We start from the raw sequence: 24867 nt of genomic DNA on the forward strand, positions 1-24867 counted from the left end.
TACTCTTGTTGGCTTTTCCTTCTTCCCAAATAGTCCTCCTTCTACTCCTGTGGTGTGCACGTGCGTGCATGTGTGTATGTGTGCACATGTGTGTGTCTTATGCAGATAGTCACAGATGCTGTGTTTTATTCTTGCAGTGGCCGTGTTGTATCCAGAAATCATTATTTCAGGTTGTCTCTGTCCTTCTGCTCTTACCGTTCCCCCCACCCCCGTACTGGTTCCTGGTCCTCGGAAGCCGATGTGTAAGTCTTGTTTAGGGTTATACACTCAGTAGTCACTTATTCTCAGTACTTTGACCAGTTGTTAGACCCTTCACTAACTGTTATCCTCAAAACAAAGAGAGCCCTCTCTGACCCAGGCTGAGGGCAGCACAGGTCTGTGGGTACGGCCTTTTTGCTCTTACCAAAGACTGGTAGAATTTCCAGCAGCTTCTGGAGCCTTGTTTATGGTGTGCACTTACTCTGGAGATGCAGTATCTGTCTCCACGGCGGTGGCCTGCGCCTCCTGGGGAACCAGGCAGAGTTCCTTTTACTACATTTTCTCTTCCGCGCATGCAGGGAACACACACACACACACACACACACACACACACACATACACACACACTGTGTGTTCCACTCCGTTTTCTTCTTGCTTGTTTGATATCTAGCTCTCTTAGTTTTAATATCAACATGCCATTCGTATGTTATCAACATGGTTTTCTTTCCCTTAAAGTTCTTTCCGGGAGAATAAATTTCAGTTACATGCAACACACTGTTTACATCATTGGAAAGGGTGCAGGCGGTGGCTTTGAGTCTGTCTGTAATGTGGGGCAGCCATCACTGTTATCCAAGGTGTGAAGATCTCTTGTTACCCCACCCTCAAGCATCCACCCTCCCCTCAAATATCCCCTCTTCCCTTCTAATCAGTACTTTGCTTTCTGCTGGTGGGGATTTAGGTTTTCTGGACATTTCATATAAACAGAATCAGCAGTCGGTGGTCTTTTGTGTCTCGTTTCTGTTGAATAATGCTTCCAAGGTACATGCTGTACCATGTGTCAGGGTTGAATTCCCTCCTGGGGTGGTACTGTCCCATCACAGAGCTACACACTGCTTTGTTTGTCTCTTCAGTTGACAGCACTCTGGGATGCTCCCAGTTTTCCCCTGTTAGCAGCAGCACTCTCTCGGCATTCACGAGCAGTTTTTGCATGAATATGTTTCCAATTCTCTTAAGTAGACATCTGAGTCATATGGTAACCCTGCTTCAGCATTTGAGGAACTGCCACCGTCTTTCATCGTGACTGGGCCACTTTACATTTCCAGAAGCAGCATGGGTGGGGCGGTGGCGGGGGTGGGGGAATGGGGGGGCGGGGGGGTGGGGGTGGGGGGTTGGGGGTGGCTCTAACTTTTCTGCGCTTGTGTAGATTCTCAATCTGTGTCTAGCTTCTCTTTTAGCCGCTGTTGCTGTCGTGTCTGAAGTGGGATTCTGTGGCTTTGATTTGCATTTCCCTACTGACAAATGGCGGCTGAACATCATTTCGTTGCTATTGGTCACCTGTGAGTAATCTGGAGAAGCTTGTGCTCTAGAACTTTGCCCATTGTAAAGCGTTTTGCTTGTTTTTTTGTTGTTTTGTTTTTTGCTTTGCTTGTTTGCTTTGAGGTAGAGTCTCACAGCTTTGCCCAGGTCAGCAATGAACTTTTGGGCTCCAGCGCCCTCCCGTCTTTGCCTCCCACGCACTGGGATGTTTGGAGTGTGCTGCCGGGCTTCACGCCACTGATCACCTTTACATTGGTTTGTTTGTCCTTTTCTTTTCCTTTGCCCTCCCCTCTTCTCCTTCCTTCTCTTTCTCCCCCTCACTCTTTTATTTAGGTGCTAAGCCTTGAAACCCAGGCCTTGTGCCTTCTAGGCTATACCCCTGTACCCCTGTGCTGTGCCCTCAGTCCTCTAGAATCCATTCATTCATTTAGAATTCATGCATTCATTTAGAATGCCTTTTACTGATTTTTTGATGACAACTTCCTCCTCTTCCCCCCTGCCATGGAGTCCAGTCAGTGCTGCCTGATGGGACAAAGCCTGACCCTGTTGGCTTGACCTTGTGTCGATAACCACACCTCAGTGACCTATGAGTACAATGGCCATTCCGTGTCCTGAAGACTGTGCTTCACAGTACTCCTCCTCCTCCTAACTCTTAAGTCTTTCTTCCTCTTCTGTTCTCTGAGCATGGGGACGGGGTAGGTGGGAGATGATATAGATGTCTCACTAAGGACTGAGAAAGCAACTGTCACCTATTCTCAGCATTGTGGTGTGTGTGTGTGTGTGTGTGTGTGTGTGTGTGTGTGTGTGATGTGTATTTGTGGTGTGGGGGTATGTATGTTTGTATGTGTGTGTGGTATGTGTATGTGTGGGGTGTGTGTGGTATATATAGTATGTGTGTGTATGTGTACGTGTGTGAGCGTGTGTGTGAAAGAGAGAGACAGAGAGAGATAGAGAGACAAGTCAGAGTCAGAGATAGATGCATGAGTAGGGACAGTCAGGGTCTCACTGAGTTGTGTAGGCTGGCCTTGTGTTGTAATTCTCCTGCCTCACCCTCCCATATATCTGTATTACAGGCCTGTGCCACCAAGCTCAGTAACGTTTGCCTTTTGATTGTTTAACTATAAGTTATCTGTGTTCTGTACTTTCTTATCAGATATTTCATTTGAAAATACTTTCTCCTGTTTTTAATTATAAAAAGGAAGATTTATTTATGTGTATGAGTGTTTTGATTGCAGGTATATGTGTGCATGGCAGGTGCCTGAGTAGGTCAGAAGAGGATGTCAGATCCCCTGAAGCTGAAGTTGTGGATAGCTGTAGACCACCATGTGTGTTCTGGGAACTGAACCTGTGTCCTCTGCAAGAGCAACAAGTGCTCTTAACCACAGAGCTATTTCTCCAGCCCCCCTTGTCTTAACTATTTTTTTTTTTTGGTAATAAAATACAAAAGCTTTTAAGTTATATACAGCCCAATTTATTTTTTCTTCTTCTGTTACTTAATGCTCACATTTAAGAAACCCTTGTTAGCTGGGCAGTAGTAGTGCATGTCTTTAATCCCAGCACTGAGGAGGCAGAGGTCAGCCTGGTTTACAGAGAGAGAGAGAGAGAGAGAGAGAGAGAGAGAGAGAGAGAGAGAGAGAGAGAGAGAGAGAGATTGAGATTCAAGGCTACACTGAGAAAGTCCATCTCAAAAACAGATGACCAAATAAACAACAACAGCAACAAATCCAACTCAACTTAAACCAACCAACCACCACCACCACCACCACCACCACCACCACCACCACCACCACCAAACTGTGCTTAGTCTAAGGTCATAGAAATTTATACTTATGCTTCTTTTAAGAGTTTTGCAATTTTATTGTTTTCATTTCTTGTATAAAGTAGGGATTCAATTTCATTTATATCCAACTGTTTCTGTGTGATTTGTTAGAAAGATCATTCTTTCTCCATTCATACCAGTCAAAAATTAGCTGGCCACAGATAGGTTTATTTCTGTACTGTCAGTTCTTCATTGTTGAGAGTATATGGTGGTATTGATAGTATAATGTTGGTTATATTCTCTTTGCTTGTGTCTATATGCATTGCCATCTCCCTGAACAGCTCAGTAATTTATAGTAATTTTCCAGGAATTAAGATAGAAGACTAATGCAGATAGCAAGTGTTTTATATTCATTAGTTCAGTTAATAAAGTTGAACTTTGAATATGGTATAGCTTTGTGGTTGTGGGTGTGTACATGTGTGTGTGAAGTTTTTCCCTTTCTTAATGATTATTTTGGGAAAGTACCCATAATATTAACTTTTGATTCTAAAAAAATGATGGAAAATATATCTCCTTTTGTTCATATGCAATCTAGGAAAAGATGTAAACATAGGAAGACTGGGAAGAGGAAGTCTAACAGGGAGGGGGGATAATCTAAGAATGGGCATGAATGTGAGAAAACCACTATGAAAATGTCCCAGGGAGCCCATCAGTCTGTACAATCAATCCCAGGGCAGTCCATCAGTCTATACAATTACTCTCAGAGTAGCCCATCAGTCTGTACAGTCAGTCCCAGGGCAGCCCATCAGTCTGTACAGTCAATCCTAGGGCAGTCCATCAGTCTGTACAATTGATACATGGCAAAATGAGTGCAAAAGCAGCTAGGCTGTTATTCATAGTATTGATGAAGACAGGGAGGAAGGTGATGTTTGTCAATGTTAATGTCTCTCAGTAGAGAAACTGGATCTGGTGACTTTTGGTCTGCACATGGCTCAGCCTTACAATCTGGTTTTCAGGTGCCATACCTCACTGTCACATATAATAGCAACACAGAAGCAAGCTGCAAGGGAGTCCATCAAAGCATTACATCAAAGCCCACTGGGGTATAAGCCCAATGAAGAGAGGCCTTCCCTTGTGCATTTGTGTCTGGCACAGTGTCTGATGTCGAGTGCAGCTGCAATGAAGTGTTGGAGACTCCTAGGAACAAGTCAACCCAATGTTGTAAAGGACTTGTTTGGATTTTGTTTTAAATGGTGGAAATAGTTCTCTCTCCCTCAGGACTATTTGTATTTGAGTGAGAATGGAGAAGATGGAAGAACCTTAAAATGGGATGTATTTAAATTAGTGCAAGCTGTTTTCATTGCTTGTGTTTCTTCAACCACTGTGCATTTCTTAGTACTGAGCCCTTGGCCTGATGTAGGCCCTGCTCCATTTTATTCCATGGTGATGACTTACTAGGTTTTCTAGCTCAATCCAGGTACCACTGTGTTTGTTTGTTTGTTTGTTTATTAGAGAAACTTGTCATATAACCCAGGCTGGTCTGAAACTCACTGTGTGGCCTAGGCTGGCCTTGAACCCTTGGCAGACCTCCTTCCTCTTTCTCTGCAGTGCTAGGAATACAAATGTATAAGGCACTCCCAGCTCCCTGGCATCCCCTTACTGCTGATCATCTGCCTTAGCAGAAGCCATCTGTGGTCTAGCACATGGTAAATAAATCACTAGCTTTGCCGTTTCTGCTCTTTTTACTAGGCGGAGTAGCTTAACGTAATGACACTATCTATTTTATTTTGTTTTCAGGAGCCTGAGAACATATCTAGCACTTACTATATGTTCAGTTAGCGGTTGTGGTATATATACATGTGAAACAGTTCAGAATAAAGATACATAGAGGGTCAACTTAGTGACATTTCCCTTGTCTAAGAATTACGTGTTACTGTGTGTGTTCCTACGGTTGTCTTTAGAGGTTGGTGCCCCCATCCTCAGTCTCATAAGCAGCACAACAGCACCTAAGGAGTTAGAACTACCTGAAGTTCTGTGGCAATAAGGTCCGAGTCACTTTCCTCAGCTCAACCCTTCCAGTGCCTTCCAATAACCCTTGCCTCCTAGTTCACTCTGAGCAACTGACAGGATGAGGTAACGCAGGCCAGTACCAGAAAAGTCATCTTCAAAATAATGCTCAGAGAACTCTTCATCAAGAGACACACTGAAAATTGCTTCTTTTACATGATGCTACATGTTCATAGCCCCAGCCACCTTGGAGGTTGAGGCAGGAGGATTGCTGAAACCTATGAGTTCATAATCAGCCTGAGCAACAGACTTACTTGGAAAAAACCCATTTTGGTCTTTTCATATATGAAAAGGCACATGCTTGCCTCCTAGACAGTAATTTTCCTGTTTAAACCAGTAGCTCCTTGGTGAGCCAGTAGATTTCTAGCATATTGAGCTAGAATAATTGGTTTTTAAAATAATAGGGCTTTAAAGGCAATGTTGGAGGTCATCAATTTCAGCTTGTAAATCTTACAAAGAATGACACAGAACTCTCAGAATTCAAGTTTTGGCCTCCATTTTCTTGCCTATCAAGTACAGAGGGGTCTTCTCTTCCTGCAAGGCTACCACACACATGTTAGAAGGCCTCTCAGAACAGTATTGAGCATAGAATGCTCCCATTTCAAGAGACAAGACTGTAAGAGATTAGTAAGAGTCATGTCGCTCATGAGAAATGTTGGCACTGGTATAGGTCTGTCTGGTAAAGAAGCTCTGAATCTCCAGTTCTGTCAGGAAGGGATCTGGACAGGGCAGAACTGGTTCCCAGGCGCATCAGAGAAGGGCAGGCTCTGCTGGCTGGCTGTTAATGGTTCCTGGACACAGAAAGTACAGATGGACATTTGCAATACAGAGATCACTGGCTTATGGTGAGGGTCCTGTGATATTTAACTTCATACAAGACTTGTTTTCCTTTACATCTGTTCAATGACAGCAGGAAACGGCTGAAAATGTGAAGGCTACAAAGTAGATACTTTGTTGCTGCTGAGGTTTTGATTCTAAAGTAATACAATGAAGGCCTTACAGTAATTACCTACTAAAGGCTCTTTTATTCCAGGCAAGGTTCTGGCAAGGTAATGCTAACTGTATATTCTTTTGCCTGATTTATATAAGACAAAGTAGTCAGACTTGAAAATACACATTTAAGAAATTAGTGTGGGACCAAATAAAAGCTTACGTATATGACATATATACACACATTCTTTTTTTTTAATTGCATTTTTTCACTGTATATTTCGGTCAGTTTCCCTCACTCACCTTCTCCCAGATCCTTTGTACTGCCCACCCACCCAAATCCATACCCTTTCTTTATCTCTCTCTTTAGAAATAGGCAAACAAAACTTCAAACAAACCAGAATTTAAACTAACAAAACTAAAGAAAAAAAAAACACAAGAAACACACACATACATAGACACACATACACACACATACCATAAAAACAAAAGTTTGGAAGCCATAATATACCAGCAAAACACCAGTAACTCACAAAATAACACAACAACAAAACCCAAAATGCTCAAAGAAAGCAAGCACTATAAGACAAAAATCTATAAAAATACCGTTGAGGTCATTTTGTGCTGATTGTCTACTGCTGGAATAAAGCTTACATCTAAGTATGGTTTCTATGCACTGTGAAATTCTATTGGAGAAGACTACACTTTCCTCTGCAAGCAGATGCCAGTTGGAGATAACTTCTCGGTTAGGGATGGGAGTTCTTCTCCACTCCCCCCCTCAGTTCTGAGACTGTATCTGAACCTATATCAGTCCTGCTCTGTCTGGAGGTCACTGTTTCCTTGGAGTCACCCACCACCTCTGGCTCTTACAGTCATCCTGCCTCCGTTTCAGCAGAGCTCCCTGAGCCCTGAGAGGAGGGGATGGATGAAGTCCCTTTAGGACTGAGTGTTTCAAGGTCTCTTTCTAAACGTTCACAATTGTGGGTCTCTCTGTATTAGTTCCCATCTACTGGGACAGGAAGCAGTTTGCTTCTAAGCATTTCATACTGTCCCGGAAGAAGTTAGGCATTGATTTGTTTTATGGACTGTGTGGTCAATCCTCAAGTCAGACATTTCAGACTATGTTGGCAGAATGTAATATAGAGATTTAGTTTAGGCAATGTACAGAAGGAAACATGCCCAGCTTGAGGGTTAGTGCATCTGAGCAGATGTTATAAGTGACGGAACTTTGATTTGAGGCTGACAGTTCTGGGGTGGAGATAAATAGAAAGTCATAGAAAAGGTGAGACCTGCTCAAACCTTTACACCATCCTGGAAGTTCTGTGAACCCTCCTTAGCTCCCTAATATCTAGAATGTCCCCAGCTTCCTTGTTTCTTTCTCAGCATTTGTCTCACGTGTATTGAATTTTTTTTCTTTCTCCTTGGGAATGCATTTGGATTGAAGAATTAGATCCAAGTGGGAAAAGTCGGTCAGTTTAGCTTCAGCCATATGCTTGGGCTGCCTCTAGTTTAGAAAGTGAAGAATACATGTAATTAATTTTGTGTGTTTTCTTGGGTGTAGTTTACTTCCATAGGTTGGAGTTTTCCTTCTAGTATTGTCTGTAGGACTGGATTTGTGGATAGATACTGTTTAAATTTGACTTTGTCACAAAATATCTTGTTTTCTCCACCTATGGTGATGGAAAGTTTTGCTGGGTATAATAGTTTGGGCTGACATTTGTGACCTTTTAGAGTCCAAGATCTTCTGGCTTTTAGAGTCTCTGTTGAGAAGTCAGGTATAATTCTGATAGATCTGCTTTTATATGTTACTTGACCTTTTCCTGTTGTGACTTTTAATATTCTTTCTTCATTCTGTACATCTAGTGTTTTGATTATTATGTAGCGGGAAGATTTTCTTTTCTGGTCCAGTCTATTTGATGTTTGGTAAGCATCTTGTATATTAATAGGCATCTCTTTCTAAAGAGTAGGAAATTTTTCTTCTATGATGTTGAAAATGTTTTCTGAGTCTTTGAGCTGGTAATCTTCTCCTATTCTTATTATTATTAGGTTTGGTCTTTTCATAGTGTCCCAGATTTCCTGGATGTTTTGCTAGGAACTTCTAGATTTAACATTTTCTCTGACCAATGTATCAATATTTTCTATTGTATCTTCTATACCTGAGATTCTTTCTTCCATCTCTTGAATTATTTTGGTGATGCTTGTGCCTCTAGTTCCTGTTTGCTTACCTAGCTTTTCCATCTCCAGGATTCTCAGTTTGTGTTTTCTTTATTGCTTCTGTTTCCATTTTCAGGTCTTGAACAGTTATATTCATTTCCTTCACCTGATTGATTGTATTTTCTTGTATTACTTTAAGGGATTTATTAATCTCCTCTTTAAAGACCTCTACATTCTTCATAAGATTGAATGGATTGTCATTTTTTTTTGGGCTTCAGCTGTGTTGGAATATCTAGGGCTGGGCTTCCATATTGCTCTAGCTGTTATTGATTGTGTTCTTATACCGGCCTCTAGTCATCTAGATTTGGAGGTTATTATAGATTTAGGGCTGATTTCTAAGTTTATCTTTGTTAGATGGGTGTTTTTTGGATGTTTTCTCCCCACTGGTTTCTGTTTCTTCTCTGTCTTCTGGTCTGAGTGTCCTGGGTTTCTGGTGACCAGTAAGTCTTCAAGTTCAATGGGGTATCTGCACTGGGATTTTTGTGACCTGCATGACCTGCATGGGGTTTTGGGTGCCAACATTGCCTCTAGGGTCCCTAGTATCAGCGTTGCCTGCTGTGTCTGGTGCCAGGGTGGCCTCTGGAAAAGTAGGTGGGGTTGTCACATTTAAATTATCACAATGAAAAGAATCACTATTGTTTAGCTAAGGTTCTTGTTTTTTTTCATTCATATAATAATACTAAAAAAATGAAAACTAATCCCAGAGTTTAAATATCCAATATTAAAACTAAAAAAAAAAAAAAAAGATTCACTATCAAACATTTTTAAAAGAAATCGTAAACATGCTTTTTCTCTGTATGATTCTGGCTGAAACTTGACATTCTTTAGAAGGACCGCCTATGTCAGGGTGTGTCCGTCAAGATCTGAATATTGACATTTACTTTATTCCCCTGTGGATGTGTCTCTAACCTTCAGTCACATTCTGCTAGTGTGACACGTCCTCACTGAAGCAGTTCATTATACTTTGAAAGGGGGTAATGGCAACCACAGCGTTGGAGAACATTTTGGGTTAGTAATAATTCCAACATATGTCACGTAGGACACTTTTACAGCCCTTCCCAGAGCCTAGTGTCCTTTCTTCTTGTCTATTTTTCTCATTGCACAGATCACGGCTTGCCCAGTTTTTGTAACCACCTGCATGTAGCCACTCATTGTCATCCTAGATAGGCAGATGTCAGAATGAGTGGTTATATTCATGTCTGAGACCATTCCTGTGAACAGATTGGCTCCTACCCTGAGCTTGGAGGAAAGGTGGATGAGTAAAGATGGGGGGGGGGGAGCTGGGGAAGGAAGGAGGTCGGCAGGGGTTCAAGGTGAACAAAATAAGCATGGTGAGGTCAGGAATGGTCAGTGTGTTCTAGTTATCTGAGGCTGGGTGAGAACGTGTGTTCTAGTTATTTGAGGCCGGGTGAGAACGTGTGTTCTAGTTGTCTGAGGCTGGGTGAGAACAGCCCCCAACACTGCAGGGAATGTAAGAGCAACTGTTCCACTTGTGGCTTTTGTGGGTAACAGCTGGGCAACACACAAGGGGCAGGGGGACACCAGTCTCTGCTCATCCTGTGCTCGAGGGGGATGGATAGTCTGCAGTGTGATGATGTTGGGAGGTAAGGCCTTGGGGAGGTAGGGCTTAGAGGTCATTAGGATTAAAGTAGTGTTTAGTGTTCTTCTGAGGCTGTTGTAAAGGCCAGAGCCTGCCCTCACCTTGCTCTTCTGTTTTTAATATGGAAATGCTGTGGCTTGCTTCACATACCCTGCTGCTGTATCTTCCCCAATGTGATTCAGCTGAGAGAACCACAGGACTAAATCCATGTAGGCATTAGCTCCTGAGAACCTCCAAAGCCATGGCCCAAATGAACCGGTTCTGTTTATAAAGTTAGCCACTTTAGGTACTACTTGACTATAGCATTGGAGAGCTGAATGATATATTAATAAACTTTGGTATCAGCATGATTTAGTATCCAGTTGACACTTCATGCTTGAATATCACCATTGAAAACGAGTCCACCTAACTTTCCCAGTAAAACACAACGAAGTCAGTGTGATTCAGGCATATTCTGAAAAATAAATATATTTTGATTTTTATCTCATGTTTAGCCCCATTTAGATCATTGTTCTCACCTCCTAACAAAGAGTATTTTTACTTTCTTTCAACAATTTTTCTGCGTAAATACATGCTATCAAACTTCTTTCACTTTATATTTGGATTTGTTAGCACTATTTTAAAGAGCGAAAGCTTGCTTTTTTTCCCCCTTTAAAATCGTTAGACTTCTTTCTTAGCTTTTACAAAGGCTTTCTTTCCTATTAGGAAGAAAAAAAAAACATTAAACCACTATAATGAAGACACTGTGACATATCCTATTTTGATGACTTAAAGAATTCTCACTTAAGTTCATACATACTTACATACATATATACAGACATGTATAATACACTTTCATCATATTTCCCCCTCCTGTGCTTTCTTATCCTCACCCCCACCTCAACACGCAAGTTTCCCTCCTATTTTCTCATTGCCCCCCTGTGTATGCTCTACTACATTTAATTAGAGTTGTTGGTATGAACGAGGGTCAAGAGGTTATTTACCAGAGCAAGGGCATTTTACCACTGACCACACCACCAAGGAATATTATTCCTCCTCCCCAGTAACTGTTAACTGCCCATAGGTCCTCAGAGGGGAGGGGGGCCTAATGGTCCCCGACTGTGCTGGGGCGTTGATGGACCCCATCAGTCCCTGCATGCCGTCTGCAGGTCTTGTGTGCAGGTGCCCACTGATGCTGAGTTTGTAGACATGCCATGTCCAGAGGACAGAGCTCCACCCATCCTCTGCCCCCTTACATTTTTTTTTTCCTGTTTCCTGTTCCTCCATGCTCCTGAGTCTGGCAAGGGCTGTTCTAGATGCCCTACTTGAGGCTGAGCCTTAACAGTCTCTTCTCTGCACTTTGCTAGTCACGAGTCTGCATTCATCACCGCCTGCTGCAAACAGAAGCTTCTTTGGCCAATAGAGAGAACAGCACTAACTGATGTGTCATGTCTAAAATCAGATAGATGTTGCTTTTCTCCTGCCTTTTGCCTGCCTTCTGGATGGGCTGCCCCAAGTTTCGTTTGACTTTTAAAGCTTACTCTTTTCGGGCAGAGTCTTTCATGATCAATGAGGTTCTAAGATCTGTTCGCTGCAATTGCCAGATCATGAAACTGAAGCATTCATCTTGCCCTCAACACTGGACAGAGAATATAACTTTGGTGGCTTGGGTTAGTCACTGCTGAGGTGGTGACTTTATCTCTTGGATATCTGCCTCAGGACATAAATGTTCAGAGTCTGATAGTGCCTGTTTTAAGCTTTTAATAGGTGCTGAGGTAAAGGGTAAAGTTATCTTTAGCTCCAGTGAGATGTAGAATAGGGGCACTTCATTTGGCAGTTTTTATACAAAGACACTATTGACAGCCAGGTGTGGTATCACATGCCTGCACACCCAGTGTTTAGGTGGCAGAGGCTGGAGAACAATGAGTTCCAGGCCAGCCTGGGCAACATAATGACAGTTTTTCTGTCCCCTAGAGAAACTAAGAAAGAGAGTTTTAACCCAGAGTCATATAATGTCTGGGAGATGGATCTGGAATATTTGAGGATACTCTTACTTTCAACAATACAATACAATACAATACTCCCCCAATACAAACTGTGATATTCATATCTTTTAAAGGCTATCATCCATCCACAGGGATGAGCAGACCACAGGAGAACAACCCTTTACACAGAAAATCAATGTGCTTGGGTCCTTATTCAAAGAAGACGGCTCCATTTTGTTTTGGAGATCAAAAGGTCCCTTTTCAGTCATAGGTCATCTCTGTGGGCCTCTGAAGATGAACAGTTGCTTTCAATAATATTCCTACATGAAGCTGCTCAGAGAGGCAGCTCCCTAGCCTTCCCTTCACGTCTGCCTTCCTTTCCCGCATAGTGCGGTGGGTGGGATTGGAGCTGTAGCTGCTGCAGGGCTTAAGGCGTGGGGTCTTGTTCTCAGTCTGTGACTAGTGTGTAGGTCCATGCTTCAGAAAAACCATTGGGAGAATGGATTGACACGATGCATCTGAGGGCTTAGTAGTTTGGACAGGCGTGGTGCTATGTGCCTGTCCTGTCTGTCCCGCCCATCTCATAGGAGACCTGAGTCGGGAGGCTCCCTTGAGGCCTGGGAATTCAGGACTAGCCTAGACACCATAGAGGGAACTTAGATCACAAAGCAGGTAAAGTTAATCATTAGGTTTGTCATTTTAATGTATTTTCTGTGTAAACGGCCATTCTTCTGTGGTCTGCTCACCCCTCTGAATTTCACAGGTACCTTTGAAAGGTCACTGGGGCAACCTCTCAGGACTTGGATGAGTGTTTCCACAGACATCTCTTCAGCTTCCTTCCTTGTGTTGATCTAGATCCCCTAGCATTTGATCGACAGGGGTATCACAGCTTGTATTTTGGTGTTTTTGTAGATTTGTTACATCAGCAGTGAGATGATCTGCCTTTGACTTTGATAGTTTAGGGAAGAAGAGAGCATGCTCAGTTGTTACTCCACTATCTTCTAGGGTTTTTCCGAATGTTTTTATTTTGTCAAGCTTTTTAGGTCCAGTGTCTTTTTAAAACAAAATCGTGGGAAGCTGGGTTTTTTGACTTGGCTTCTGTTGTAGGCTCCAACAGACAACACTACGAAAATCAAAATGTCACTTGTACTACAGCACCACGTAATGAACACACAGACTGTGTGAGCACGCAGACACCCTAAACTGGTTCGTTTTCCATGAAAAACAGGAGCCCTTAGTCTGAGAAAGTGTCCTATTTGCATTAAATCTTATTTAAAAAATTAATCAGAACAAGTGAGATTTCAGTGTCATAGTTTAAAATCTATTGATTGGCTTCTGTGTCTCACAGTCCTAAGGTCATCATTCTGTCAATTTCCAAGGGAGTTCTCATCCTAGAGTAGACTTTGCCCCCTTTATCAGTTTCACAGAAAAGCTAAGTTTATCTGTGTAATCTTGGTGTAATTTTATCTCTTGATAATCTCTAAGTAGCATGCTTGCTTATAGTACTTGACATTTCAAATTTAGGTTCTATTTTCCTTCCTCTTCTGCCTCTGTCACTACTGAAGAGAATGCGGCTCTCTTGCACAACCTACCCTCCCATCCACACAGAACAACACTTCCTGCCCTCCAAAAACATTTATAATAGTAGCAAGATTATTATTTCTTAGTTATATTCTTGTGGGTTATGGATTCTGTTTAGATAGTTAGGTTCATCAGGATGTACCATGGTTGCTTTCGTACGGCTTTTCTGTATGATTTCTCTTATTTTCCCTGGAATTAATTAGTTTCATTTCTATATCAGTAATGTTTAGCTTATTTATTATAAGCTTATTAAAAGCTTATTTATTATAAGCTTCCCCATACATTACATTTTATATTCTACAAGAGTTCTTCCCAGAAACCTTCTAACTTGATCCTTTGGACAGGATGGCCTGTTAGCTTGTTGCTGTCTGTTATTTATCTTGGAATGTCCCCTCATCATGATGGGAGATTGGGGGAGTCTTTGCTCTTGCTTTTCTTTTTAAAAAACTTTTTTGGTTCTTTGTGAATTTCATATCATGCACCCCAATTCCACTCATCTCCCCCTCTCCTGTACCTGCCCTTTACCCATGCAACCTCCTCCCCACCCCGAGAGAGAGAGAGAGAGAGAGAGAGAGAGAGAGAGAGAGAGGAGAAAGAGAGAGGAGAAATCATTGTGGAAGCTGAAGTGTGTCACAGTGTGTCCACAGTATATCCTTTTGTCCATACTTTCTTGCTTGCAAATGTTCATTACAATGACCTGTTGGTATGGGCTGAATACTGGAACCTCTCTGGGACTTCTCTTGGATATCACATTATTGCCCTGTGTCACAGAGATCTTATAGTTTTGGATCTGTAGAACTGGCTTGCTCATAACTGGGGTAGATGCTGGGGTAGGCCAGTTCAAAGCCCTGGATCTTCTCCTGAGAGGCCAGTCTGCCAGATCTTCTGCTCTCACACCCTCTGGGCCAGCTCACCTGCAACCTCTATACCCAGGGCCAGCTCTCCTGTGCTGCCCAGGTGAGGGGCAGGGCCTGCTCTCCCAAGTGCTACAGCGGGTGAGGGGCAGGGCCAGCTCTTCTGACCTGATGACCTTGGGGCCAGCCCTCCTGCGTGCCATAGGCACTAAGGGGTGGAAGAGGGGGGCATTTCTCTTATGTCCATGTCACTGCCCAGTAGACTAATAGTGGAGCCAACTGCTCCTCACTCACACCCTCAGGCCAGCCTGCCTGCACCCATACCCCCAGTGTCAACTCTACTATGCTGTCCAGGGGAGGAGCAGGGCTCAATCTTTCCAGTGCTGTCTCTGGTGAGGGGCAGGGCCTGCTCTCCTGCTCTCGTGATCCCAGGGCTAGGTCTCCTGCCTGCCACTGGTGGTGAGGATTAAGGGGCTAGGAGGGTATTTCTCCCTTGTCCATGCTACCACATGGGAGATGAGTGGTAGGGCCAGCTCTCCCACACTTGTGTATTCGGATCAGCTCACCCACACTTTCTGCAATGTGCAGCCTGCTCTCCCCAGTATTGAAGCTGGCTAGGTGTGGGGTCTGCTCTCTTGCCCTTATGTCCCCAAGGTCAGCTCTCCCTTGATGCCTAGGTAAGGAGTGGGGCCAGTTCTGCACAGTTCTCAGACATCAACACATCCCCACGTGGCAGCTCAGACCAAAGGCAGCCTGGCCTTTGGTAGTAACAGACCCCTGTTGCTATAGGGCCACAAACCCAGACGTGGCCCCCTGATGGCAGCACAGGCTAGGACCCCACCTTGGTCCCACGTGGCATCACCAGCTAGCTACTTACATCATGCTCTTCCCTTCTACCCTCCTGTCTCTGGTTCTGCCTCTCCTCATTGTGACCACATCTTTCTATTTCTTCACCATTCACTTGTTCCTCTTAGGTGGTACCAGGGGTCTCTGAGTGTCTGGGGTCATCTCAGGAGTGATTTCTGGAGTGTTATGTCTGCTCATGCATTACGGTGTCAGGCAAGGGTCATCTCAGGCATGGTGTGCCCCCCATGCCACAGGCCTGTGAGGTGCCAGACTGGTGGTTATCTCTCAGGCTAGCTCTCTGTCCGGTACAAGTAGGCTCTTGTGAGGGTATCTGTCTTGGGCTCACTCCTGCCTGGGATTCTGGCGGGGTTCTTCTAGTCTCTGGCTTGCTCCATCCTGGGAGCCCATCTGGGCTTCCCTGGTGCCAGACTGGTGGGTCATCTCAGGCCAGCTCCCTGTCTGGAGTGGGGAGGTGGGTTGGTTATCTCAGTCTCACTTTTTTTTCAGGGAATGTTATGCTACTAATCATCCAGCTATTCATAGGTCACATATGAATGCTGTATTTATGATCCTGTACCTGTATTGACATTCTGCTGAGTGTAGAAATTAAGTTAGCAGACCTGCTGACTTCTGTTGGCTCTCCCTGCATTTTCTCAGTTCTCAGTTTCTCCTAGGGTTCAGAAACCCTCTGCTTCTGAGCTGCCAGTATTGTTGTGGTGATTGCCATTCTGAATTTTAATCTTTTCTAGTATTACTGGCTTTTAAGCCTTTTGAACCTTCTGTCTCTTCCCATAAATTTGAAATTTCATAAGATGTGCCTTGACTTGGTTATATATTTAATCTAGATATATAACCTTTATTTTGGCAAAAAGCATGCCTAATTTTTGTTTGGTTTTATTCTAGAACTCTCAAGTTTCATGGTCTGGGCTTCTGGGTGGGCCCATCTAAGGCTATTGTGTTTTTTTTCCCAGCTCATTGTTTGTTTGACTTTCCTTCTTAATTCGTGGGAGACTTCCTCAGCTTGCATTTGACTCTCCTGAGTTTTAGATTTCTACCGTCCTGATTTCTAGTGCCACACCCCACCTCCTTTGGGTACTTTGTTTATTTTGCTCATGTCACAGCCTTGTGTCATACGTGTTTGATATTAAGATCTTCCTGGGATTCTTTGGTGATCCTAAGCCTTCTTTCATTTTGTGTTTTGGGTTGGCCTTTCTGGTGTCTTTCTGCACCCGGTGGGCTGGATCACATAGCCTGAGAGAGCTTACCCGGGCTCAGACTCTTTCACATCAGCTCCCTTTGCAGGGTGGTACCCCTGCCTCAGGGTGGTACCCCTGCCTCAGGGTGGTACCCCTACCTCAGCTCTTCATTTTTCCCAGGATAGATCCTGTCTTAAGTTTCATGAAAACTTGGTTTTCAACAAAAAACCAAGCAAAACTTTAGTTTTTCCTAGCGTTGACAGTAGCTCCCTGTGACACAGAAGGAGGGTTATGTTTTGTTTTTTAAATAGACCTGCAAAAAATTACCTCGGAGCTAGGCAGGGTGGTGCATGCCTTTCGTGTTTGAGGCCTGGATGATTTACATAGAGAGTTTTAGGCCAGCCAGTGTTGCATAGTGACACGCTGTGGTAGTTGATCTTTTACTACTTTGTGGGTTCTTCTTTCTTCGTCTGTTCTTCATCTTTTTTTTACTCACTTCCCGACCCCTAGATAAGAGAGAAAAAAGGATAGAAAGGAAAGGGAACAAGGTTATCATCACACTACTTCCAGCAGACTAGGGGCATCGAGATCCTTGGAACAGATTTGATTTTCACCATCAGGATAGCTAATATCTTCTTCTTCTTTCTTCTTTGTGAATAAGTGCTTAACAAACCATGACCAACAGCAACCAACCAACCGTGATCAACAGCAACCAACCATCACCAACAACCCACTCTCAGGGGCCTTGCATTTATACACCCTCTAAAAAGTCCCCAGGATTCCAAATGTCACACAATGGCAGAACTTGTCTGACAAACTCACATCCCCGCATGAAGCAGATCACGGTCAGATGCTGTGACATCTGAAGCAGTCCCCTATCCTAGTCCTGGGATTAAGACAGAAAACGTTCTTAAAATATTTGTGTGTTTTTTAAAGAAATCAGAATTCTCACTATTCCCTGTTTCACTCCTTTTCCCTGAATCCCTTCCTTTAAAGAGGCTGGAAGATAATTCAGTTGGTGAAGTCCTTGCCGTGCAAGTACAAGGGGCCGAGTCACATTTACAAACGTCCATAGAAAAAGTACAGCAGGACACGCCTGTAGTCCAGTGCTGGGGAGACAGACAGGTAGATTCCTGAAGCTTGTTGAGTAGCCAGCCTCGTGAGTCAGGGGCTCCAGGTTTAGTGAGAGAGACTAACCTGAAACTAAGGTGTAGTTCAGATGAGAAAGATGACACAGGTTAATCTCTGGCTTCTATATGCCTCCCCCCTCCCCTGTGTGCGTGCGTGTGTGTGTGTGTGTGTGTGCGTGTGTGTGACACACACACACATGCATGTGTGCACACACACATACACATATACGTACACATATACGTGCACACACACATGCATACACACACACACACACGTGCACACACATACAACATGCACATACACACACACTTTATCTTCAAATTCTTCTTTACCACTACTCCTAGGACTCCTAGATTTGGTGACTTAATTTTTTTTTTTTGGTTTTTTTTTGGGGGGGAGGGTTGAGATGGGGTTTATCTGTCTAGCCCTGGCTGTCCTGAAACTCACTCTGTAGACCAGGCTGGCCTCGAACTCAGAAATGCGCCTGCCTCTGCCTCCCAAGTGCTGGGATTACAGGCGTGTGCCACCACTGCCCGGCTTGGTGACTTAATTTTTATTCTATCTATAAGTTTTATGGTATAAAATGGTTGTTTTCTAAGTGTCTATTTCCTGCCTCTGTCAGACCTAGCGTATATTTGTCTTTTGGTTTCCAAACTTGTCTTTTAAATTTTTTTTTCTATTTTTTTACTTTTTAAAATTTATATTTATTTCTAAACTTTTTATTATTTTAAATTTGTGTGTGTGTGTGTGTGTGTGTGTGTGTGTTGTAGGGTATGTGCATGTGTGTGCAGGTGCCCACGGAGTCCATGGAACCACAGTATGGGTGCTGGGAACGAACCTGGGTCATCTTCAAGAATGCTCATAACTGCTGAGCTCTCTCTTCAATCTCTCAGAGAGTTAATTTCTTAATAACAAGTAAATAAAATAGCTATTTTTGATGGGCTTCCAGGAAGGAAGTGGGTGTGCATTTAGCCCTTCATCTTTAGCTGAACCTTTCCATGAGAGTGTACTTCCGTTATACTCTTTGAGGGACAGTGGCTTTTGTTGGCTAGAAGTTTCCATTGACCAATGAATTATAACAAGACAGTGTATTGACAGTGTATTTATGTGGGAAGAGCTCTTCATTTGGAAACAGGAGGGATTTTTTTTTTCTGGTCTTCATCTACATTACTTTGGGCAAGATGTTTTAATGATGTTTAACCTAACCTTAGCTTTAAAAAAAATTTTTCTTTTCGAGACAGGGTTTCTCTGTATAGCCCTGGCTGCCCTGGAGCTCACTCTGTAGACCAGGCTGGCCTCGAACTCAGAAATCCACCTGCCTCTGCCTCCCAAGTGCTGGGATTAAAGGCGTGCACCACCACCGCCCGGCTAGCTTTTTAATTTGTGAAGCAAAGGGGATGATGGGTAAGATCTGTTCCAGATCACATAGTTTGCCTCAGTATAAGACTAGTAGTCTCTCAGTAAATCATATCGGATGATTCTTCTTCACCCTGAAGTCATTAAACAGACATTTTTCTTATCTATGGTGTCCAGACTTGCTCCTAGAACTGCAGTTAGGACATGGGGTAGCCAGTACCTTCCAAAGTCTGAGTACTGTGTGGCAACAGTGGCGCTCCTTCCTGGATGAGAACTACATGTTCTATACACACTTGTCTCGAACCTAGCATGCTTTGCTCCTGGTAACCTTTCCTAAGTAGCCATTTTCTTTCCTTTCTGAAAATGTCTTTTTATAAAAATTTCTAAGGAAGTAAAATTTGCATACCAACAGTTTCTCAGGAAAACAAAAATAGAGTACATCTGTTTGTCTGTCTGTCTGTCTGCCTATCTATCTATCTATCTATCTATCTATCTATTTTTGAGACAGGATCTTATTATGTAGCCTAGGTTTGGTTTGAGTCTTATGATCCTTTTACCGTAGCCTCATGAGTGTTATGGTTTACTGCCACATGCCAAAATGCACAGGCCAAAATTGTAACATAGCAACTTAGATGCAAAGAGAATACATTTTCTTTGATTGCCCAGTTATGATCCACGTGGAATAATGGGTCCAGATTGCGAATGTTTGTCAAGAGGCTGGGTGGTCAGAAGAGGCACAAGGCTTCAGGCTCCTCTTTAAGAGAGTGATGCAGTTCCAGATTATGGGCACAGGTATTGGCAGATTTTCATTAACTAGAGACACGAGGAAGAGTTGTGCCAAGGTGGGGAGTTCCGAGTCGATGGCATTTTTGTAGGTGGAGGGAGGATTGGGGAGAGTGGCGGAGATCAGAGGATGAATACCATGATGAGGGGTGGCACTGCACTTCCGGGGGCTATTTTGAGCAATGTTTGGACTGACTGGGGGAGAGTTGGATTGGCTACTAGATTTCTGATTGCAACTGGATTGTGGACATCCCCAGGGTCAGACTAAGATTTGGCTTTATCCTGCAGGTGTCGGACGACACTGAGGACACTGAAGATGTCTGAAGAATGAAATGACTGGATAGAACGTTGAAGGCTGAGTCAACGGGCAGAAGGGGTATGTGGTAGTTAGAGTTAAATGGGGCAAGAGTGTGGGTGATGGGGGAACAGTTGCGAAGGTGCTGCCATTGTCCAGCTATGAGCTCAGGATGTTGGGAGCTAGGGAAGTGCAGGAACTCAGTGTCACCATGACAGATGCTTGGATACCATGTCCACAGTAAGTTTATTATCTACGTCTCATTCAAACCCCAAAATGACCTTGTATACCCGACACACCTTCTAAATCAAACGGTGGATATTTAGAGGTTATGCTGTTAAAGAGACCCTCATAAAAATCAGAGAAGCCTGAGTGCTTGGTGGTTATCAAGAAAGGAGAACACGAAGTCACCGGATTGGAAGGAAGCATGGTGGGGTTCCTTTGCAGCTCAGGGTCCAGTTGCAGGCTACATTACCAAATGGTGCTAAATATGCTCCAAGAAACTCCTCCTCCTCCTCCTCCTCTTCCTCCTCCTCCTCCTCCTCCTCCTCCTCCTCATCATCATCATTAGAAATCTTGATTAAATTTCCCTAGGAAGTGGCAGGGCAGGATGGAGGCTGAAGTCAGAAGAGCTCTTTGCCATGAACAGTCTGCATTAGGACATAGGACATTCCGAATTAGGAAATGCGGTAGCATTAGGAAATTAGCACTGTATCCTCACTGTTTATTTTCTTTCTGCAGAATCCTGGGTTCTTCGATGGCAGGAGAAAGAGCCACCAGAAGACCGAGATGAACTTTAACACTATCCTAGAAGAGATTCTTATTAAAAGGTCGCAACAGAAAAAGAAGACATCACCCTTAAATTACAAAGAGAGACTTTTTGTACTTACAAAATCCGTGTTAACCTACTATGAGGGTCGAGCGGAGGTAGGAGACCATCTCAGTCGACTGCGTTTTTCAGCATTGAAACTGTTGCTCTCCATTGAGTTAATGGACTTGAGGTTACAATTTGCTGTCATTTCGACTTGAAAGTTGAGATTTAGCATGCAATAGAACTCAGCACAAGTCTGACATTATAGTTTAAGATATGTAGCGGTCCATTTGGCGAATGGATATGCCAGAAAAAATCCATTCCTGTATTTTATAGGTCCTTATAGAATTTATTAGGCATATTAAACACATGGCTTTTCCCCACAAACGGCCATGTTGTGTATTAAAGCCCAAGCTGCTTTATGTGAACATTTCCTCATTACCTTCAGCTGATCAGTTTTTTGGTGAACCATTTATTGAAGTTGATCTACAGAGGAGTCCTTCAACTCTTGATGCTAAGCATGAACTGGTTTTGATGGGTTTGGGAGGTTAAGGAACCTCCCTCTGCATCTAGTGAGCTCCCACTTGGGATGTTGAGGTATGGTGGGGAAGTCAGTGTTGGTTAGACAGCTTCTGGATTTCGGAAAGGAATGGGAATCTGACCTACTTTAAAACCTTGCCATGGTAAACATGATATTGCCAGTCTTTTCTGTTAGAAATAGTTTTAGGTTGTGGATGGCTGGGCACCGGATTTCTCTTGACAAGGTGCTATTGCCAATGTGGGCAGGGTGAATTGTGGTTGTCCTGGTATTTGGGCTGAGCTGCGATTATTCCTAGAGCATTTTCATCAGCTGCCGATGTGCTTGTTTTGTTGCTGTGTTCTTCTTCCGTGTTTTGGTTCCTGTGATTTATACAGAACAGCATTGTTTCTCCTGAACCATTCTTGTGTCTTCTGTGGCACATCGCTGTGACCAGTGCCGATCTCAGGTTCACACACCGTATTCCCTTAACTATAAACTCCTGCAAATGCTGAAAATCAAAGCTTCAACCCTTTTAATTGTAAAACTAAAGCTGAGGCTCACTCTTCATTCATGCTCAATACATATGCACGTATGACGAATTACATCGGGTGCCCATTGAGAACTGTCCTATCATAAGATATGTCTGCTACATTTTCTTGTTATCTGAGAAGTTCACAAACACAAAAAGGGTTTCAGACAAGAACTGTTAGCAGAAGTAAAGATTTTTTAAAAATTGCCAACAGATTTGGAAGGAGAGATTAGTAAGTTTTTGCTTGATTGCAATGATTTGTTATAACTGAAATTTACCATAGTAAATCCAGGAAAAATAGAAATACAGCAACAGAAGTGGTAAAAGGTGGTAACAAGTGGTAAAAAGGTACCAACCCCCCAAACGTGTAGAAACCTATGTTGTTAACTTGGAAATAGAGAGTAATACCATTAAAAGGCAACTCGGCAAGGGCAGAGAGATGGCTCAGAGGTTAAAAGCACCAGCTGTTCTTTCAGAGAACCTGTGTTTGACTCTCTGCATCCACGTGGATGCTCACAGCTGGCTGTAACTATAGTTACAAGGAGTCTGATGCCGTTCCGCAGGAGCAGTACACGTGAGGTGCACAGATACACATACAGGCAAAACACCATACACGTAAAGAGACAATGTAGCACAGTGGTCAGCTCACTCTGAAGATCCTTCCTATACAATTGGCCCTGGATATCTGTGAGAGGCCTGGTTCCTCTCTCCACCACCTCATATGCTAAAAGTGTCCTAAACGTTTAAGCAGAGAAAAGACAGGAGAGTCCCTCGTATTTCAGATCCCAGTCCACTGCATGGGAAGTGGCTTCAGTGGTTGTAAGAACTGGAAAGGCCGGAATGGTGTGACTGTCCGACATGTAGAAATCCCTCTTCAAACCCTTCTTCAGTGTCCCTGTCTTTCCTGGCTGTTTCTCATGGGCCCCATGACCCGAGCTACCAGCTGAGTCTTTCCTGAAGCTCCATTCCTCTAACGTGTGGGGTGGGGTTTTGATTGTTGATGCTTTCTGCTGTTGTGGATTGCCTGGCCTTCGTTCATTAGTGACTCGATTCTTCAGCTGATCACAGGTTTGTTGCCTCTCACAGTAAGAGGTAAACAGTCATGAGGGGTAGGGACGCCATAGCCAGGTGGTAGAGTGAGTGATTAGTATGTGCTTAGCATGGACCAAGCCATTGATTTGATCCACACACCTAAGACAACAACTACTCGCCTATATTGAATTAGGATTTAAAGATAAGAATCAGAATTCTTTAAAGAACGACACTTCTAACAATAAGAGGCAGGCTTTCGAATGACTCCTCTCCGCCTATTATCTAGAAAATCCAAGAAGTACTTCATACTGGAGTTACTTCCCTGTTTGGGGTGTGTGTGTGTTTGGTTCCTGTTTGCAGGGATGAGTCTTCTGCTTTTTGTCTCCCTATTCTTAGAGTCACAACTCAAAAAGCCTGGTGAGGTGGGAAGCCCACAAAAATGTTGACTTAGAAAGTAAGATTGTAGAATTGGGCTGAAAACCACTGGAAACATTTGAAAAACCATAAAAACCCAAACACTAGCAAACACTGAAGAGGCTGCCTCTTGCCTTAGGGGTCCCCATTCTCAGTCCCCTCGTGGCCATTGAATGCTTTGAGTGACAACCGTTTCTTTAGTCTCTGTACCCACCTCCTGTAACATGGTGGCCAAAGCCTGTCCTGAAACCATTCCTTGCTAATCCACTCACTGTGCTTTTCAAAGCATGGAAATTTTCAAAATTTCAAAGAGAAATTTTGTTTTAGATCGGTCTTTGGAAATCCAGTTAAACTACTTAGTTGAGTCTCACATTGAAAAACTCTCAGACCACCAGCTTCTTCACGTTGCTTCCCCTCTCTTCTGGTGACTAGTTTGCTCATGTTTGCGCATGTTCCAGTGAACCGAGGGAACAACGATCTTGACAGTTTATGTTTCACAGTCTTACAATAACACAGATCATGGTAAGTGGTGCTGCTTTCTACTTAGGGCGCTAAATGACCAATGGTGAGATAGGCCAGTTGGTTTTCCTGGGGGAGGCGCCATTCAATATGGGGACAGGAGTCAGGGAAGCACAAGACTGGAGCTTGTTGAAAAAGCAAGCAAACAAAACAACAGCAAACAACAAGTCCTACAGAATAATGGTAAAGAAGAACGTTGAGCTGTTTAAAATAAAAGAAGCCAAGGACTATGTGAATTTTTGCAACAATTATTACTAAGAAAGCAGGAGACTTTAGGTTGGACAGCGGCTGGTTTGTGGGCTGCAGCACTGTCTGGTGAAGCATGGACGCTCCACAGAATCTGTAAAGTAAAGGGGGGCTGAGCAGTGTGACAAGCCAGGTGTCCCCTCCCTCCTTTCCTCCTGGTCCTACCCTCCCACCCTCTTCCCCATTCTGCCCCCCTCTTCTCCTCAGAGAAGGGTAGCTTCCCAGCCCTGGGTACCAACCCACCCTGGCAAATCAGGTCACATCAGGACTAAGTACATCCTCTCCTACAAAGACCAGACAGGGCAGCCCAGCTAGGGGAAAGGGATCCAAAGGCAGGCAGCAGAGTCAGAGCCAGGGGACCCACATGAAGCCCAAGATCTGTTACCTATGGGTAGGGGCCCTAGGTCTAGCCCATGGGTAAGCAGGCCTTGTTTAGCATCCTCAGGCACACTGGTTATAACAATGGTGTGACTTTTGAAACACTATGTGCTGGACATAGTGCTAAGTATTTTACACACATGGGGTTATTTGGTTTCCTCTCAGAATGAGGAACCAAGGCAAAGAAAGATAAAAGGCCTTGCATAAAGTGTTCCATACTAGCAGTTGCATATTCTTAGAAGAAATTGCAGGCCTGTTTCTTCAAAGCCTATCTTTGAAACCATCTTGCTACCCCAGGAAAAATTAGGGAGGGGGAGAGAGAGAGAG

At 43.6% G+C, this 24867-nt stretch overlaps 1 protein-coding gene across 3 annotated transcripts in view; it reads left to right on the forward strand.

Moving 5' to 3' along the window:
- Window positions 1-24867, forward strand: part of Tec (tec protein tyrosine kinase) — a 102079-nt gene that overhangs the window by 22158 nt on the left and 55054 nt on the right. The window contains exons 1-3 of one of the 3 annotated variants that reach the window (XM_052198522.1): window positions 1445-1535; window positions 20085-20172; window positions 20833-21018. In XM_052198522.1, the coding sequence (XP_052054482.1) occupies window positions 20881-21018 (138 nt within the window). In that variant the 5' untranslated portion in view covers window positions 1445-1535; window positions 20085-20172; window positions 20833-20880. Of the gene's footprint in view, window positions 1-1444; window positions 1536-20084; window positions 20173-20832; window positions 21019-24867 lie in introns of those variants that run through there. The other 2 variants (XM_052198521.1, XM_052198523.1) reach the window with 2 other exon arrangements.

The sequence above is a fragment of the Apodemus sylvaticus genome, chromosome 11 (genome assembly GCF_947179515.1).
Source record: "Apodemus sylvaticus chromosome 11, mApoSyl1.1, whole genome shotgun sequence".
Lineage (NCBI taxonomy): Eukaryota > Metazoa > Chordata > Mammalia > Rodentia > Muridae > Apodemus > Apodemus sylvaticus.